Here is a 19,733-nt window from a genome sequence, read left to right as displayed (position 1 = left end):
ACAAACACTTGGAATCAATTGATAACAAGTATTTACTAACAGGTAACCTTAACAAATACATTCTTGAAAATTGTGTTGTTTAATTGATTGATTGATTCTTTACAGTTACCGCTCCTTATATGACCAAAATGATGTTAGCATATATTGATTTTATAAAAGTCTCACCGCCGACAAAGTTGTGTTACACCCTGCGACGTCCACCTACCAGTTTCGTGACGACCATTTTACGGTCACCTTCACTGCGGCGGTGTGGTACGCCACTGTCGGACTGTTAGCCATTCTCTCAATAGCGTTGTATTTTTTCCTTAATGTGGAAACCAGCCGCGAAGACGTAATTTTTTGTTGTTATCTTGAAAAATCCCGCGTTAACGCAGAATATTTATAGATCAAAGGGAAAACTACGTTCAATGCGTATGACCTGATGCTTATTGGACTGGAAGCAATTTGCCAGCAAGGAACATCAACAGATCCTCGTAGTTATGCATCACGAATGCTTCAGGTCTTCATGTTTATGGCGTTCATGTTTCTTTACGTGGCGTATTCGGCAAATATCTTGGTCCTGCTGCAAAGTACCACAGCGTTGACCAAGCATGAGCAGTTGATTGAATACGAGATGGATTATGCAGGCATGAATACTTCGGATTTTAACTATTACAACTCGGTAATCTAAATAAATCTCTCTGCAAGTGATTGCATTTAGTAAAATGATTTTTTTATATATATAGGAGACTGCAGATCGTATTTTTAAGAAAAACGTGGATGCCCCGGTGTTGTACTCTGTACAACAGGGAATGGAGAAAGTCCAACATGGAGTTTTTGCGTTTTTCTTGGAGGAGCGCTACGGATCCATGTACGCCAGGGATTATTTTACTGATTACGAGGTGTGCGGATTGCAGGAATTTGGTGCAAGGTATGATTTTAGTATGGGATACGCCGCGATTAGCAAACATTCCGGCTACACGGAAATTTTTAAAGTTGCGTAAGTACACACAGCACAAAACTTTGACTGTAATTGATGTAATTACATTTTTATTTGTTTTTAGCCTGAACCAAATCACGGAACAAGGATTTGCCTATCGTCACTACCTGCGTTACTTCCTTAAACCTGCATGTTATTCACAAGGGAGCAGTTTCGACAACATTGGCATTCGGGAAATATATCAAGCTATCGTTTTGGTGGCCATTGGAGTATTTTCAGGAGTACTAATACTTCTATTGGAGATAGTATTGAATCAAGTTCGTGAACGAAAACTCTTACCCCGCATAATTAAATAATTTGAATGTTCAAAACTTGAATGAATATAAATTGTAGTGCGCTTAGAATAAACACATTTAAATCTACTTAAGTAAGATATGATAGGCAACCCATTCTGTAGTTACTTAAGTTTGTAATATCTTACCGGGTGAACAGATGGCTTAAGGAATGTGTAAAGAAATGTCGAAGCGAAAGGTATGGCTCTTCGGTCCGCTAACATACCTGCCGCTATCTGCTTTAGCGACTCAAGTTGAAATGAGACGGGGAGAGTTCACGGTCGCGAAACCGAAAGCGAGCATTGTCAGTCCCACTCAGCCGCGCAGTTTTACTTAGACACGCGTTGTGGCAAGTGGCTGATTGTGCGGCGTATTGCGTCTGTTAGTTTTGTTTTGCTTTCTTCGGCGAAAACGCATTGAGTCTATCAGAAACCCGCTGGAAAATGGGATAAACAAGAAAAACACACATTGGATTGCAGGTATGTGCCACGTTTATTCATTGTTTTTAATTAAGCGAAGCTAGAATCCGATATTCTCGCGCAAACTAGAAACTACATCGCGTGGAGTCAACAAGTGTTATTTAAGGTCAAAGAAGTTACGCGCTTCTAGTCGCGGCGATATGTATTTGTATGATAATTTGAATTCGATGTAACTAAATTCATTAGAAGCCGATTTTTGTGCACATTTTGCGGACCAGTTATTTCGAAATCCTTGAGACTTATAACGTTTTAATTTTTAGTGTTTGCGTTGGTAGAAATCAGCATGGTTGACTGGCAAATATGTATCACTTATAGAAGTGATTTTTTTATAAGGAAGAAACAATAATTGGTAGGTAATTTTAAAAATTATTCCTTAAGTAGTATGATTTAATCTTTCTGGCTGTTAGGAAATGTTCTGCGGACCATTAAAACGCTGCCGAAGACTCTGGCCCGTCCTATTGTGCGTGTCTACTCTAGTGATACTGACTCTCTGGCGCATAAATTCCACAAACAATGGAACACATCCGTTGTCAGCGCAAAGCCGAATCCACAAAAAATCTACCAGTAGGCATATTTGTCAAAACAATTTTAATACTTGTTACTTACACTCCTTTTGTTGCCGGTGTAGTAGTAAAATGGTAATCAAGAGGAGTACGTTGATCGAAACGGTATTAAAGTGGTTGTAGGACATTATGTGGGTCCTTCATTAAAGCAGGTGCCAAATGCTACGCTCGCGGAAATCAACGCCAATAACTTTCACCCAGAGCCTAAGGCAGGTAAAGATGGTCGGCCTGTGATGACACCACCAAAGGATCTTTTTCGCATGCAGAAACTGTTTCAAATCAACAGGTTCAATTTACTTGCGAGTGATCGCATTGCGTTGAATCGCACGTTGCCTGATGTCCGTCGCAAGAAGTAAGTTATTTTGGTTTTCGAGGAGGAACGGAAGACATGATTATTTGTTTTTTTAGGTGTAAATATTTGTACGACATTAGCAAAAGCTTTCCATCCGCCAGTGTTATAATTGTATTTCATAACGAAGCTTGGTCAACTCTCCTGCGAACCGTGTGGAGTGTAATTTCTCGGTCACCCAAAGAGCTTCTTCAAGAAATTATTTTGGTTGATGATGCTAGTGATAGAGGTATGTTTAAAATAAATTCTCCTTGAGAGGAGGCTATGCTTATGATTTCTAGACCATTGATATTTACTTTTTTAAATTAGAATTCTTACGAAAACCTCTAGATGATTACCTGCCGACATTACCAGTGAAAACGGTAATCCATCGCTTCCCAAATCGTGTGGGATTAATACAAGCGCGTTTGAAAGGAGCACGCGCTGCCCAGGCTCCAGCTCTAGTCTTCCTGGACGCGCATTGCGAAGTAACCGAAGGTTGGCTCACGCCATTGCTTGCCCGCATTGCTGCGTCCCCAAAATCTGTCGTCTGTCCAGTTATAGATATTATTAATGATGAAACCTTTGCTTACGTGAAAAGTTTTGAACTGCATTGGGGTGCACTTAACTGGAACCTACAATTCCGATGGTTTACCCTTGGTGGTCACCAGCTGCGACTGCGCAAGAAGGATGCTAGTGAGCCGTTTGCCAGCCCTACAATGGCCGGAGGATTATTTGCTATTGAAAAAGACTTCTTCTGGGCAATTGGCGCATATGATGAAGACATGCGTATATGGGGAGGGAAAATCTCGAGATGTCCTTCCGGGTATGGCAATGTGGGGACGAGTTGAGATTGCTCCCTGTTCCCATGTTGGGCATCTATTTCGAAAGTCTTCACCGTACACATTCCCAGGTGGCGTGTCTGAGACGCTGTTTGCGAATCTGGCACGTGTCGCGCTTGTGTGGATGGATGAATGGGCGGATTTTTATTTCATGTTTAACGAAGAAGCCGCCAAAGTAAAGAATTCCATTGATGTATCAAATCGTACTGCGCTGCGCCGTGAGTTGAAATGCAAGTCCTTTGCGTGGTATCTACGCAATGTGTGGCCGCAGCACTTTTTCCTGATCACGATCGATTTTTGGCAGAATTCGAAACTTGGATATCAATCGATGCTTGATCAAACCTCTGGGTAAATTATCGAATCAACCCATGGGCGTAGCAAAATTAAACGAGTGTTTGGCAAACGAACATCTGACGGTGGAAATGTTTGTGATCACCAAGGAGGGATTTGTAATGACGGACGATTCTATTTGCTTAGATGCTCCGGAAAAGGAAGTAAACGGAGCAAAGAAAGTCAGGATCATGGCGTGCAGTGGAGCCAGTCGGCAGCAGTGGAAATATCATGAGGAGGCGAAGGAATTGCGTCACTTGACGAATGATTTATGCCTGGATTTACCGGATGGCAAGGAATATAATGATGGGTTGATCATTCGGACGTGTGATGGCAGATTAAGTCAAAAATGGAAATTAGAAGAAGTGAAATGGACGACTCAATTAAAAAATTAAAATAGCTGTTGACAATCTATTATTTTAACTTGCCGCTAAATGAAATTTACACAACTTAACACACTTGAAAATGTACGCTATACAATTGGTCATTTGTAATGATGTACGTTTAATAATATAATACACATAATAATTAAATAACTTATTTGTAGGGGAACCATTTTACATGAGATTGTAAGTGTTGAATTTCTCTATCATTTTCATAAATAAATTTTGTGATTATCTCACGAATTAACCCCTAAAATTGGATTTTTGTGTTTCGATGCACTAATTTTTGATTGTTTTAGGGATTTTCGACGTGAGCCCGATATCGTAGAAGAACCATTCTTGCATCAGATTGTAAGTATTGAATTTCTCTATCATTGTCATAAATAAATTTTGTGATTATCTCACGAATTAACCTCTAAAATTGGATTTTGTGTTTCGATGCACTAATTTTTGATTGTTTTAGGGATTTTCGACGTGAGCCCGATATCGTAGAAGAACCATTCTTGCATCAGATTGTAAGTATTGAATTTCTCTATCATTGTCATAAATAAATTTTGTGATTATCTCACGAATTAACCTCTAAAATTGGATTTTTGTGTTTCGATGCACTAATTTTTATTGTTTTAGGGATTTTCGACGTGAGCCCGATATCGTAGAAGAACCATTCTTGCATCAGATTGTAAGTATTGAATTTCTCTATCATTGTCATAAATAAATTTTGTGATTATCTCACGAATTAACCTCTAAAATTGGATTTTTGTGTTTCGATGCACTAATTTTTGATTGTTTTAGGGATTTTCGACGTGAGCCCGATATTGTAGAAGAACCATTCTTGCATCAGATTGTAAGTATTGAATTTCTCTATCATTGTCATAAATAAATTTTGTGATTGTCTCACGAATTAACCTCTAAAATTGGATTTTTGTGTTTCGATGAACTAATTTTTGATTGTTTTAGGGATTTTCGACGTGAGCCCAATATCGTAGAAGAACCATTCTTGCATCAGATTGTAAGTATTGAATTTCTCTATCATTGTCATGAATAAATTTTGTGATTATCTCACGAATTAACCCCTAAAATTGGATTTTTGTGTTTCGATGCACTAATTTTTGATTGTTTTAGGGATTTTCGACGTGAGCCCGATATCGTAGAAGAACCATTCTTGCATCAGATTGTAAGTATTGAATTTCTCTATCATTGTCATAAATAAATTTTGTGATTATCTCACAAACTGACCCTCAAAATTGAATTTTTATGTTCGAAGGACTAATTTTTGCTTGTTTTAGGGATTTTGCACCTGAGTCTGACATCGTAGAAGCACCATTCTTGCATCAGATTGTAAGTATTTAATTTCTTTATCATTTTCCTAAATAACTTTTGTGATTATCTCACAAATTAACACTTAAAATTGCATTTTTATGTTCGAAAGACTAATTTTTGCTTGTTTTAGGGATTTTGCACCTGAGTCTGACATCGTAGAAGCACCATTCTTGCATCAGATTGTAAGTATTTAATTTCTTTATCATTTTCCTAAATAACTTTTGTGATTATCTCACAAATTAACACTTAAAATTGCATTTTTATGTTCGAAAGACTAATTTTTGCTTGTTTTAGGGATTTTGCACCTGAGTCTGACAGTAGAAGGACCATTCTTGCGTCAGATTGTTATTATTAAATTTCATTATCTTTAATAACTTTTGTGATTATTACACAAATTGACTCCCAAAATTTATGCTTGTGTGTTTTCTTTAATAAAGAATATTTTTAAGTTTTTCTAATTAAAATTATTTCTGTTATTTTTACCTGATCACATATTCATATTTAACGATTCCTTAAACCATTTATTTTGAAAAGTGCATGCTAGTGCCATCTATCAATTAGAAACTACAACAACCGAAAATTTTGAGCTTCGGTCCGTCGCCACTGGAGGCAGCACATTACTAGTTACCGCGAAAACTTTATCAGCCTCCTCAACTTTCTGCGCTCCTAATATTCGATCTTTATTTTGTCGACTCTGGGAGGCAAAATGACACAAAATTTGGACTCGAAACAGTCGAAACTCAGGTTTTGGTATTCGGATCGCAGAAAGGGTGAGGAGGTATGTAAATAAAAGAGGCGCAAACTAGTAATGGCGAGTAAAATGAATGTTTAAAAATCTTTATTCAGCAAATTCGGTTTTCGAATTCTGATGGATTTCGACAACTAAGAGGGCTATAAAATTATGAACTACATAATCTTGATCCTTGAAAAATTCTCTACAAGGTGGCATCATTATTGAAAAATCATCAAAATGGCACACAAAATTTTTAAGAAAAAGATTTTGTTATAAAAAAGGCAAAAGATTTCTCTTTTTTATGATGAAAATTAAAAGTTGGATTTTTTGAATTCAGTTTTCGAATTCTGATCGACAATTTAATTCTACAACAATTATTTTAGTAACTTTTTTACTAGCATTAACTGCTTAGGCCCTATTTGCAATTTTATAGAACAAATGGAATATGTACCGAAACAAATTGAAATAATATATATAATAATTTGGTGGAACTGCCTATGTCCACTTTCTGCGTTCCTAATACCACAGACTGATGAGCAGCACTTTCAGCAAATTTCTCGATAAATTTTGTCGAGAAATCCATTGAAATTGGTAACAAAAATCATTTGAATATTAGGATCGCAGAAAGTGCAGTAGGCTGGTGAGTAGCAGGTCATTCGAATAGCGACGTAGTTTAGTTACTCATGGATAGATGGCACTAGTGATACCGTTTTTAAATTAATATTGATAAAATATAAAATTGATTTTGAATTATTTTCCATATCTAGGAGTGACATTTCAATTAATGTTTAAGGGATTTATGGAATAATGAAAGGAGTAACGATGTTGTGAGCTATGTTCTCCGTTGGGAACAAATAATACAATAAAAATTTATAGTCAAAAATATAAAACAACAATTTTATTCAAACATGTAGAATCACAAACTCAATTTCTCAATATATACAGCATTTTTAACAATATATGCATGAAAACAGGATAATAATATGCAATTATATAATGCTCCATTTAACTAGATACATAATATGATATCAATATCAACTTCAAAATGTTGTAAATTCATTCAATCGTATTTGGAATCATCATCAACACCGGCAATCCAATCTTCAATTTCGTGGACACTATAAATCAGAAAGAATAACAGAATAGTAAAATATAAAATATTATAAATGGCAAAAATATAACATACGTTCTGGGTATTTTAGTCCAGTTGACACATCCATTTTCAGTAGTCAAAACATCATCCTCAATACGCACTCTACCAGTACCACGGAATCTCTCAACTTGCTCCTTATTGATAAACTTGGGCATATCAGGAATTGCCAATGCTTCATCCAACTGGAAAATATATATGTAAATGAAATATACATATACATAAATTAAATTATTTATTCTTACAGGATCCATAAAGAGTCCCATTTAGGGCACTGTACGAAGGTAGCGACTGTAGTGACTCCCATTCAAGGCACCGTACGAAGGTGGCGGCAGTAGAGACTCCTAGAATCAAACTTATATTAGTCGTGATGTTCAAATTTAAAGCTGCGTAATAAAACTACAATTCCTAGCGCAACGAGTACTACGGCGTATACACACAACTTTCAATATAACTCGCGTTAAGAAATTTTCAAGCAATAAATTTCGATACAGGGGGATACAGAATTAAATTCAGCATCTAGGAAAATTATTTCGAAGTAATTGTAACACCGCATTCGTGAGTTATAACAAACAAACTACAATTCCTAGCGCAACGAGTAAGACGGCGCACACACACAACATTCAATATAACTCGCGTTACGCAATAAATTTCTACACATGAGGACACAGAATTAAAGTCACCATCTAGAAAAATTATTTCGAACTAATTGTAGCACCGCGTTCGCGAGTTATCACAAACAAACTACAATTTCTAGCGCAACGCCCATTTTATTCAATCGCGAATATCTCCTAAACTAAAAGAGATAATTAAGATCTGATCGCAGCGTCTTAATCTACGGACTATTCTGTATCAGATAAGATAGTTAAAAGGGAAATTTGAGAGATGAAATTTTAAGTCTTAAGAAAAAAATTGCCCAGGGGGGGTGCTTGATACTTTTTTTCGACGATTTATAAAAATTCATATCTCTTAAACTAAACGCGATAGCAACCCACAAATCGTTGATTATGAAAGATTGGAAAATTCTCTATCAGATAAAAATATAAAATAATTATATTTCCTACAGTAAAAGGTCGAAAAACGCGTCTAAAAGTGCTAAAAAGTAACATTTTGCAATTTTTGCTCATTTCATTCAATCGCGAATATCTCCTAAACTAAAAGAGATAATTAAGATCTGGTCGCAGCGTCTTAATCTACGGACTATTCTGTATCAGATAAGATAGTTAAAAGGGAAATTTGAGAGATGAAATTTTAAGTCTTAAGAAAAAAATTGCCAAGGGGGGGTGCTTGATACTTTTTTTCGACGATTTTTAAAAATTCATATCTCTTAAACTAAACGCGATAGCAACCCACGAATCGTTGATTATGAAAGATTGGAAAATTCTCTATCAGATAAAAATATAAAATAATTATATTTCCTACAGTAAAAGGTCGAAAAACGCGACTAAAAGTGCTAAAAAGTGACATTTTGCAATTTTTGCTCATTTCATTCAATCGCGAATATCTCCTAAACTAAAAGAGATAATTAAGATCTGATCGCAGCGTCTTAATCTACGGACTATTCTGTATCAGATAAGATAGTTAAAAGGGAAATTTGAGAGATGAAATTTTAAGTCTTAAGAAAAAAATTGCCAAGGGGGGGTGCTTGATACTTTTTTTCGACGATTTTTAAAAATTCATATCTCTTAAACTAAACCCGATATCAACCAACGAATTGCTGATTATGAAAGATTGGAAAATTCTCTATCAGATAAAAATATAAAACAATTATATTTCCTACAGTAAAAGGCCGACAAACGCGACTGAAAGTGCTAAAAAGTGACATTTTTCAATTTTTGCCCATTTTCTTTAATCGCGAATATCTCGTAAACTAAAAGAGATAATTAAGATCTGATCGCAGCGTCTTAATCTACAGACTTATCTCTATAAGATATGATAGTTAAAATGGAAATGTGAGAGATCAAATTTTAATTCTTAAGAAAAAATTGCCAAGGGGGGGTGCTTGATACTTTTTTTCGACGATTTTTAAAAATTCATATCTCTTAAACTAAAAGAGATGGCAACCCACGAATTGCTGATTATGAAAGATTGGAAAAGTCTCTATCAGATAAAAATATAAAACAATTATATTTCCTACAGTAAAAGGCCGAAAAACGCGACTGAAAGTGCTAAAAAGTGACATTTTTCAATTTTTGCCCATTTTCTTTAATCGCGAATATCTCGTAAACTAAAAGAGATAATTAAGATCTGATCGCAGCGTCTTAATCTACGGACTTATCTCTATAAGATATGATAGTTAAAACGGAAATGTGAGAGATCAAATTTTAATTCTTAAGAAAAAATTGCCAAGGGGGGGTGCTTGATACTTTTTTTCGACGATTTTTAAAAATTCATATCTCTTAAACTAAACGCGATATCAACCAACGAATTGCTGATTATGAAAGATTGGAAAATTCTCTATCAGATAAAAATATAAAACAATTATATTTCCTACAGTAAAAGGCCGAAAAACGCGACTGAAAGTGCTAAAAAGTGACATTTTTCAATTTTTGCCCATTTTCTTTAATCGCGAATATCTCGTAAACTAAAAGAGATAATTAAGATCTGATCGCAGCGTCTTAATCTACGGACTTATCTCTATAAGATATGATAGTTAAAACGGAAATGTGAGAGATGAAATTTTAATTCTTAAGAAAAAATTGCCAAGGGGGGGCTTGATACTTTTTTTCGACGATTTTTAAAAATTCATATCTCTTAAACTAAACCCGATATCAACCAACGAATTGCTGATTATGAAAGATTGGAAAATTCTCTATCAGATAAAAATATAAAACAATTATATTTCCTACAGTAAAAGGCCGAAAAACGCGACTGAAAGTGCTAAAAAGTGACATTTTTCAATTTTTGCCCATTTTCTTTAATCGCGAATATCTCGTAAACTAAAAGAGATAATTAAGATCTGATTGCAGCGTCTTAATCTACAGACTTATCTCTATAAGATATGATAGTTAAAACGGTGGCGGCAGTAGAGACTCCTAGAATCAAACTTATATTAGTCGTGATGTTCAAATTTAAAGCTGCGTAATAAAACTACAATTCCTAGCGCAACGAGTACTACGGCGTATACACACAACTTTCAATATAACTCGCGTTAAGAAATTTTCAAGCAATAAATTTCGATACAGGGGGATACAGAATTAAATTCAGCATCTAGGAAAATTATTTCGAAGTAATTGTAACACCGCATTCGTGAGTTATAACAAACAAACTACAATTCCTAGCGCAACGAGTAAGACGGCGCACACACACAACATTCAATATAACTCGCGTTACGCAATAAATTTCTACACATGAGGACACAGAATTAAAGTCACCATCTAGAAAAATTATTTCGAACTAATTGTAGCACCGCGTTCGCGAGTTATCACAAACAAACTACAATTTCTAGCGCAACGCCCATTTTATTCAATCGCGAATATCTCGTAAACTAAAAGAGATAATTAAGATCTGATCGCAGCGTCTTAATCTACGGACTATTCTCTATCAGATAAGATAGTTAAAAGGAAATTTGAGAGATGAAATTTTAAGTCTTAAGAAAAAATTGCCAAGGGGGGGTGCTTGATACTTTTTTTCGACGATTTTCAAAAATTCATATCTCTTAAACTAAAAGCGATAGCAACCAACGAATTGTTGATTATGAAAGATTGGAAAATTCTCTATCAGATAAAAATATAAAATAATTATATTTCCTACAGTAAAAGGTCGAAAAACGCGACTAAAAGTGCTAAAAAGTGACATTTTGCAATTTTTGCCCATTTTATTCAATCGCGAATATCTCGTAAACTAAAAGAGATAATTAAGATCTGATCGCAGCGTCTTAATCTACGGACTAATCTCTATCAGATAAGATAGTTAAAAGGGAAATTTGAGAGATGAAATTTTAAGTCTTAAGAAAAAATTGCCAAGGGGGGGTGCTTGATACTTTTTTTCGACGATTTTCAAAAATTCATATCTCTTAAACTAAAAGAGATAGCTACCAACGAATTATTGATTATGAAAGATTGGAAAATTCTCTATCAGATAAAAATATAAAATAATTATATTTCCTACAGTAAAAGGTCGAAAAACGCGACTAAAAGTGCTAAAAAGTGACATTTTGCAATTTTTGCCCATTTTATTCAATCGCGAATATCTCGTAAACTAAAAGAGATAATTAAGATCTGATCGCAGCGTCTTAATCTACGGACTAATCTCTATCAGATAGGATAGTTAAAAGGGAAATTTGAGAGATGAAATTTTAAGTCTTAAGAAAAAATTGCCAAGGGGGGGTGCTTGATACTTTTTTTCGACGATTTTCAAAAATTCATATCTCTTAAACTAAAAGAGATAGCAACCAACGAATTGTTGATTATGAAAGATTGGAAAATTCTCTATCAGATAAAAATATAAAATAATTATATTTCCTACAGTAAAAGGTCGAAAAACGCGACTAAAAGTGCTAAAAAGTGACATTTTGCAATTTTTGCCCATTTTATTCAATCGCGAATATCTCGTAAACTAAGAGAGATAATTAAGATCTGATCGCAGCGTCTTAATCTACGGACTAATCTCTATCAGATAGGATAGTTAAAAGGGAAATTTGAGAGATGAAATTTTAAGTCTTAAGAAAAAATTGCCAAGGGGGGGTGCTTGATACTTTTTTTCGACGATTTTCAAAAATTCATATCTCTTAAACTAAAAGAGATAGCTACCAACGAATTGTTGATTATGAAAGATTGGAAAATTCTCTATCAGATAAAAATATAAAATAATTATATTTCCTACAGTAAAAGGTCGAAAAACGCGACTAAAAGTGCTAAAAAGTGACATTTTGCAATTTTTGCCCATTTTATTCAATCGCGAATATCTCGTAAACTAAAAGAGATAATTAAGATCTGATCGCAGCGTCTTAATCTACGGACCAATCTCTATCAGATAGGATAGTTAAAACGGAAATCTGAGAGATGAAATTTTAATTCTTAAGAAAAAATTGCCAAGGGGGGGTGCTTGATACTTTTTTTCGACGATTTTCAAAAATTCATATCTCTTAAACTAAAAGAGATAGCTACCAACGAATTGTTGATTATGAAAGATTGGAAAATTCTCTATCAGATAAAAATATAAAATAATTATATTTCCTACAGTAAAAGGTCGAAAAACGCGACTAAAAGTGCTAAAAAGTGACATTTTGCAATTTTTGCCCATTTTATTCAATCGCGAATATCTCGTAAACTAAAAGAGATAAATAAGATCTGATCGCAGCGTCTTAATCTACGGACCAATCTCTATCAGATAGGATAGTTAAAACGGAAATCTGAGAGATGAAATTTTAAGTCTTAAGAAAAAATTGCCAAGGGGTGCTTGATACTTTTTTTCGACGATTTTCAAAAATTCATATCTCTTAAACTAAAAGAGATAGCTACCAACGAATTGTTGATTATGAAAGATTGGAAAATTCTCTATCAGATAAAAATATAAAATAATTATATTTCCTACAGTAAAAGGTCGAAAAACGCGACTAAAAGTGCTAAAAGTGACATTTTCAATTTTTGCCCATTTTATTCAATCGCGAATATCTCGTAAACTAAAAGAGATAAATAAGATCTGATCGCAGCGTCTTAATCTACGGACCAATCTCTATCAGATAGGATAGTTAAAAGGGAAATCTGAGAGATGAAATTTTAAGTCTTAAGAAAAAATTGCCAAGGGGGGGTGCTTGATACTTTTTTTCGACGATTTTCAAAAATTCATATCTCTTAAACTAAAAGAGATAGCTACCAACGAATTGTTGATTATGAAAGATTGGAAAATTCTCTATCAGATAAAAATATAAAATAATTATATTTCCTACAGTAAAAGGTCGAAAAACGCGACTAAAAGTGCTAAAAAGTGACATTTTGCAATTTTTGCCCATTTTATTCAATCGCGAATATCTCGTAAACTAAAAGAGATAAATAAGATCTGATCGCAGCGTCTTAATCTACGGACCAATCTCTATCAGATAGGATAGTTAAAACGGAAATCTGAGAGATGAAATTTTAATCCTTAAGAAAAAATTGCCAAGGGGGGGTGCTTGATACTTTTTTTCGACGATTTTCAAAAATTCATATCTCTTAAACTAAAAGAGATAGCTACCAACGAATTGTTGATTATGAAAGATTGGAAAATTCTCTATCAGATAAAAATATAAAATAATTATATTTCCTACAGTAAAAGGTCGAAAAACGCGACTAAAAGTGCTAAAAAGTGACATTTTTCAATTTTTGCCCATTTTATTCAATCGCGAATATCTCGTAAACTAAAAGAGATAATTAAGATCTGATCGCAGCGTCTTAATCTACGGACCAATCTCTATCAGATAGGATAGTTAAAACGGAAATCTGAGAGATGAAATTTTAATTCTTAAGAAAAAATTGCCAAGGGGGGGTGCTTGATACTTTTTTTCGACGATTTTCAAAAATTCATATCTCTTAAACTAAAAGAGATAGCAACCAACGAATTGCTGATTATGAAAGATTGGAAAATTCTCTATCAGATAAAAATATAAAATAATTATATTTCCTACAGTAAAAGGTCGAAAAACGCCACTAAAAGTGCTAAAAAGTGACATTTTTCAATTTTTGCCCATTTTATTCAATCGCGAATATCTCGTAAACTAAAAGAGATAATTAAGATCTGATCGCAGCGTCTTAATCTACGGACTTTTCTCTATAAGATAGGATAGTTAAAACGGAAATCTGAGAGATGAAATTTTAATTCTTAAGAAAAAATTGCCAAGGGGGGGTGCTTGATACTTTTTTTCGACGATTTTCAAAAATTCATATCTCTTAAACTAAAAGAGATAGCAACCAACGAATTGCTGATTATGAAAGATTGGAAAATTCTCTATCAGATAAAAATATAAAACAATTATAATTCCTACAGTAAAAGGTCGAAAAACGCCACTAAAAGTGCTAAAAAGTGACATTTTTCAATTTTTGCCCATTTTCTTTAATCGCGAATATCTCGTAAACTAAAAGAGATAATTAAGATCTGATCGCAGCGTCTTAATCTACGGACTTATCTCTATAAGATATGATAGTTAAAACGGAAATGTGAGAGATCAAATTTTAATTCTTAAGAAAAAATTGCCAAGGGGGGGTGCTTGATACTTTTTTTCGACGATTTTTAAAAATTCATATCTCTTAAACTAAACGCGATAGCAACCAACGAATTGTTGATTATGAAAGATTGGAAAATTCTCTATCAGATAAAAATATAAAACAATTATATTTCCTACAGTAAAAGGCCGAAAAACGCGACTGAAAGTGCTAAAAAGTGACATTTTCAATTTTTGCCCATTTTCTTTAATCGCGAATATCTCGTAAACTAAAAGAGATAATTAAGATCTGATCGCAGCGTCTTAATCTACGGACTTATCTCTATAAGATATGATAGTTAAAACGGAAATGTGAGAGATCAAATTTTAATTCTTAAGAAAAAATTGCCAAGGGGGGGTGCTTGATACTTTTTTTCGACGATTTTTAAAAATTCATATCTCTTAAACTAAACCCGATATCAACCAACGAATTGCTGATTATGAAAGATTGGAAAATTCTCTATCAGATAAAAATATAAAACAATTATATTTCCTACAGTAAAAGGCCGAAAAACGCGACTGAAAGTGCTAAAAAGTGACATTTTTCAATTTTTGCCCATTTTCTTTAATCGCGAATATCTCGTAAACTAAAAGAGATAATTAAGATCTGATCGCAGCGTCTTAATCTACAGACTTATCTCTATAAGATATGATAGTTAAAATGGAAATGTGAGAGATCAAATTTTAATTCTTAAGAAAAAATTGCCAAGGGGGGGTGCTTGATACTTTTTTTCGACGATTTTTAAAAATTCATATCTCTTAAACTAAAAGAGATGGCAACCCACGAATTGCTGATTATGAAAGATTGGAAAAGTCTCTATCAGATAAAAATATAAAACAATTATATTTCCTACAGTAAAAGGCCGAAAAACGCGACTGAAAGTGCTAAAAAGTGACATTTTTCAATTTTTGCCCATTTTCTTTAATCGCGAATATCTCGTAAACTAAAAGAGATAATTAAGATCTGATCGCAGCGTCTTAATCTACAGACTTATCTCTATAAGATATGATAGTTAAAACGGAAATGTGAGAGATCAAATTTTAATTCTTAAGAAAAAATTGCCAAGGGGGGGTGCTTGATACTTTTTTTCGACGATTTTTAAAAATTCATATCTCTTAAACTAAACGCGATAGCAACCCACGAATCGTTGATTATGAAAGATTGGAAAATTCTCTATCAGATAAAAATATAAAACAATTATATTTCCTACAGTAAAAGGCCGAAAAACGCGACTGAAAGTGCTAAAAGTGACATTTTTCAATTTTTGCCCATTTTCTTTAATCGCGAATATCTCGTAAACTAAAAGAGATAATTAAGATCTGATCGCAGCGTCTTAATCTACAGACTTATCTCTATAAGATATGATAGTTAAAACGGAAATGTGAGAGATCAAATTTTAATTCTTAAGAAAAAATTGCCAAGGGGGGGTGCTTGATACTTTTTTTCGACGATTTTTAAAAATTCATATCTCTTAAACTAAACGCGATAGCAACCCACGAATCGTTGATTATGAAAGATTGGAAAATTCTCTATCAGATAAAAATATAAAACAATTATATTTCCTACAGTAAAAGGCCGAAAAACGCGACTGAAAGTGCTAAAAAGTGACATTTTTCAATTTTGCCCATTTTCTTTAATCGCGAATATCTCGTAAACTAAAAGAGATAATTAAGATCTGATCGCAGCGTCTTAATCTACGGACTTATCTCTATAAGATATGATAGTTAAAACGGAAATGTGAGAGATCAAATTTTAATTCTTAAGAAAAAATTGCCAAGGGGGGGTGCTTGATACTTTTTTTCGACGATTTTTAAAAATTCATATCTCTTAAACGAAAAGAGATGGCAACCCACGAATTGCCGATTATGAAAGATTGGAAAATTCTCTATCAGATAAAAATATAAAACAATTATATTTCCTTCAGTAAAAGGCCGAAAAACGCGACTGAAAGTGCTAAAAAGTGACATTTTTCAATTTTTGCCCATTTTCTTTAATCGCGAATATCTCGTAAACTAAAAGAGATAATTAAGATCTGATCGCAGCGTCTTAATCTACGGACTTATCTCTATAAGATATGATAGTTAAAACGGAAATGTGAGAGATCAAATTTTAATTCTTAAGAAAAAATTGCCAAGGGGGGGTGCTTGATACTTTTTTTCGACGATTTTTAAAAATTCATATCTCCTAAACTAAAAGAGATGGCAACCCACGAATTGCCGATTATGAAAGATTGGAAAATTCTCTATCTGATAAAAATATAAAACAATTATATTTCCTACAGTAAAAGGCCGAAAAATGCGACTGAAAGTGCTAAAAAGTGACATTTTTCAATTTTTGCCCATTTTCTTTAATCGCGAATATCTCGTAAACTAAAAGAGATAATTAAGATCTGATCGCAGCGTCTTAATCTACAGACTTATCTCTATAAGATATGATAGTTAAAACGGAAATGTGAGAGATCAAATTTTAATTCTTAAGAAAAAATTGCCAAGGGGTGCTTGATACTTTTTTTCGACGATTTTTAAAAATTCATATCTCCTAAACTAAAAGAGATGGCAACCCACGAATTGCCGATTATGAAAGATTGGAAAATTCTCTATCTGATAAAAATATAAAACAATTATATTTCCTACAGTAAAAGGCCGAAAAATGCGACTGAAAGTGCTAAAAAGTGACATTTTTCAATTTTTGCCCATTTTCTTTAATCGCGAATATCTCGTAAACTAAAAGAGATAATTAAGATCTGATCGCAGCGTCTTAATCTACAGACTTATCTCTATAAGATATGATAGTTAAAACGGAAATGTGAGAGATCAAATTTTAATTCTTAAGAAAAAATTGCCAAGGGGGGGTGCTTGATACTTTTTTTCGACGATTTTTAAAAATTCATATCTCCTAAACTAAAAGAGATGGCAACCCACGAATTGCCGATTATGAAAGAATGGAAAATTCTCTATCTGATAAAAATATAAAACAATTATATTTCCTACAGTAAAAGGCCGAAAAATGCGACTGAAAGTGCTAAAAAGTGACATTTTTCAATTTTTGCCCATTTTCTTTAATCGCGAATATCTCGTAAACTAAAAGAGATAATTAAGATCTGATCGCAGCGTCTTAATCTACAGACTTATCTCTATAAGATATGATAGTTAAAACGGAAATGTGAAAGATCAAATTTTAATTCTTAAGAAAAAATTGCCAAGGGGGGGTGCTTGATACTTTTTTTCGACGATTTTTGAAAATTAATATCTTTTAAACTAAAAGAGATCGCTACCAACGAATTATTGATTATGAAAGATTGGAAAATTATCTATCAGATAAAAATATAAAATAATTATATTTCCTACAGTAAAAGGTCGAAAAACGCGACTAAAAGTGCTAAAATTTTTCAAGTTTTCAATATTACCATTAAATGAAATATATACGGCCCCCCTAGTTCGTGGGCTATTGCAATACGCAGGTGAAATATGATAAAACATTTAACCGAGTAATATAACTTCATTATAAACTTACCAATGCAGCGCTCCTCGGATTGCAAGGGTACGGCAAGTACTGTAATTAAAAGAAAACATAAGTTAAAACAAAAACATTTCATACAATATGATAATATTATATTCACACATGGGAGAAAACAAACTTTATGTGCTGAGTATCGCAATGGTCAGATAAAAGTAACTTACTCAAGCACAAATAGGTTTCCTATTGATCTGGCGACCGACCACGTCCCACAATAACCGACAATAAAACCGTAGCATTGTAATTTGAAAGATAAACATCAAAAGCAAGCACAACGCACAATTACTTATTAAGAAAACATTGCAGATGCATATTACCACTAAGTCGATTGAAATAGAGGTTTGATAAACCAAAACGCGTTGCGTGATATACGTCTGGATACGCCAAAGACCGGCACGAAACTAGCTGCAATCCACCAATAGAGCATGCGAAACTCCGCACGCAAGAATGCGACAGTTCACAATAAGACCCTGTGCCTGCTGCATAAAGCCGGCAGGTAAAAACAATAGATGCGCAAAGCCAGCGCGTCGATGCCACACGACCTTGTACGCGAATTGCAATAGATGCGCAAAGCCGGCGGCGCATCGATGGCACGCGACCATGTGCCCGAATTGCAATAGGCACGGTTCCTGTGATAAGAACTAAACTGAAATGTGCTGCATGCGACAGCGCGACGAGAATGTTACTCGTAGCATCTCGCACGGCGAATGCGATAAGAAAGTGGTTTATACACAAACGCTGATATGATTCAAAGCAAATACAATTCTATTTTATGATTTTTAGTTCATGCTAGTGAACTAAAATTTAAATCATGAAATTACGATTTATGATTTGAGTTTTGTAAGAAATCAGGAAAACCGATACTATGAATGTTGAAAACTTTTACTTACAAGTGTATCGAACACCATAAATCAAATGTAGATACTGAAATAAAGAAGGAACAAAACATTAGTTACACAATTTCGAACAATGAGTTCCGGCAGAACCCAAAGTTTACCATAAATTTCGTCTTGTTATTCATAATTATTTAAATTAGAATTCGTACCAGGTAACACATTGAGCCAACAAGTTGTGCAGAAGTCAAAAAATGGTTAACACAAGTCCAAAATATTATTTATTATCACACACAAAGTCTGCCGGCCGGCGTCCGACGACAACCGATCAGAAATTCACGCGAAAACGTAATAAACACACAAAATATTGAATTCCGAAGATTACATACGCGATAAATATTTACCGAATGACCAAACACGGCAATTAACACTAAATTCAATAAACTATAACGCGATATACCGAATTTACAACGAGAAACACGAATGCTCGACGGAGTATTCTTATCTGCCGCACGAAGTAAGAGCTGCGTGCCGGCATCACAACTGTGCACGCCGACTTTCATTCGCAGGAATATTTTTAGTTAAAACATGCATCGTGGCGCCACCTGAGAATACTTTATTGTACTTCCAGAAAATACAAAGCATTTCAAAATGAGGCAGTGAGCGAGTGCCTATGTATCTCTTATATATGCATTTTAATTGGCTTATCTTATAGAAAATTTTCCGTAGATTAAGAATTTGAAATCTGTTCGTATATATCTCTTTTAGTTGACGAGATATTCGCGAACAAACAAAATTGCGATAAACCTGAAAACACGAACAAAAGC

At 34.0% G+C, this 19,733-nt stretch overlaps 3 protein-coding genes across 5 annotated transcripts; 2 read left to right on the top strand and 1 right to left on the bottom strand.

Annotated features, from left to right (window-relative positions):
- The first annotated feature begins 421 nt into the window (after positions 1-421).
- On the top strand, positions 422-1,321 carry LOC135793422 (glutamate receptor ionotropic, kainate 2-like). Its single transcript, XM_065304384.1, has 4 exons — positions 422-661; positions 726-979; positions 1,044-1,236; positions 1,313-1,321. The coding sequence occupies exons 1-4, from the start codon at positions 422-424 to the stop codon at positions 1,319-1,321; spliced, it is 696 nt and encodes a 231-aa protein (XP_065160456.1).
- Positions 1,322-1,559: 238 nt separating this feature from the next.
- LOC135791114 (polypeptide N-acetylgalactosaminyltransferase 3-like) lies at positions 1,560-5,960 on the top strand. The gene is given in 18 exon segments (XM_065301432.1): positions 1,560-1,730; positions 1,991-2,079; positions 2,138-2,284; positions 2,374-2,645; positions 2,702-2,871; positions 2,952-3,422; positions 3,425-3,457; positions 3,460-3,745; positions 3,747-4,362; positions 4,476-4,527; positions 4,640-4,691; positions 4,804-4,855; positions 4,969-5,020; positions 5,134-5,185; positions 5,299-5,350; positions 5,463-5,514; positions 5,627-5,678; positions 5,791-5,960. Coding segments are annotated over 7 exon segments (1,818 nt in total). The 5' UTR covers positions 1,560-1,730; positions 1,991-2,079; positions 2,138-2,140; the 3' UTR covers positions 4,189-4,362; positions 4,476-4,527; positions 4,640-4,691; positions 4,804-4,855; positions 4,969-5,020; positions 5,134-5,185; positions 5,299-5,350; positions 5,463-5,514; positions 5,627-5,678; positions 5,791-5,960.
- Positions 5,961-7,112: 1,152 nt separating this feature from the next.
- Positions 7,113-19,459, bottom strand: LOC135791064 (xaa-Pro dipeptidase-like). 3 transcript variants are annotated; one of them, XM_065301377.1, is made up of 6 exons: positions 19,119-19,459; positions 18,964-18,997; positions 18,071-18,109; positions 7,625-7,723; positions 7,416-7,564; positions 7,113-7,347 (listed from the first exon to the last, which is right to left on the bottom strand). In XM_065301377.1, exons 4-6 carry the CDS (start codon positions 7,643-7,645, stop codon positions 7,290-7,292), a joined length of 228 nt encoding a protein of 75 aa, XP_065157449.1. In that variant the 5' UTR covers positions 7,646-7,723; positions 18,071-18,109; positions 18,964-18,997; positions 19,119-19,459; the 3' UTR covers positions 7,113-7,289. The 3 variants fall into 3 exon arrangements, with proteins under 3 accessions (XP_065157449.1, XP_065157464.1, XP_065157458.1); XM_065301392.1 differs by lacking the exon at positions 18,964-18,997; XM_065301386.1 differs by lacking the exons at positions 18,964-18,997; positions 19,119-19,459 and adding an exon at positions 18,238-18,462.
- Positions 19,460-19,733: the final 274 nt, after the last annotated feature.

Source organism: Atheta coriaria, unplaced genomic scaffold (genome assembly GCF_025399875.1).
Source record: "Atheta coriaria isolate IRGN ID8LTWV9N9 unplaced genomic scaffold, Caltech_Dcor_3.1 hic_scaffold_1_pilon, whole genome shotgun sequence".
NCBI lineage: Eukaryota > Metazoa > Arthropoda > Insecta > Coleoptera > Staphylinidae > Dalotia > Dalotia coriaria.
The sequence above is the reverse complement of the archived record's forward strand: the minus strand, read 5'-3'. Positions and strand labels throughout refer to the sequence as shown.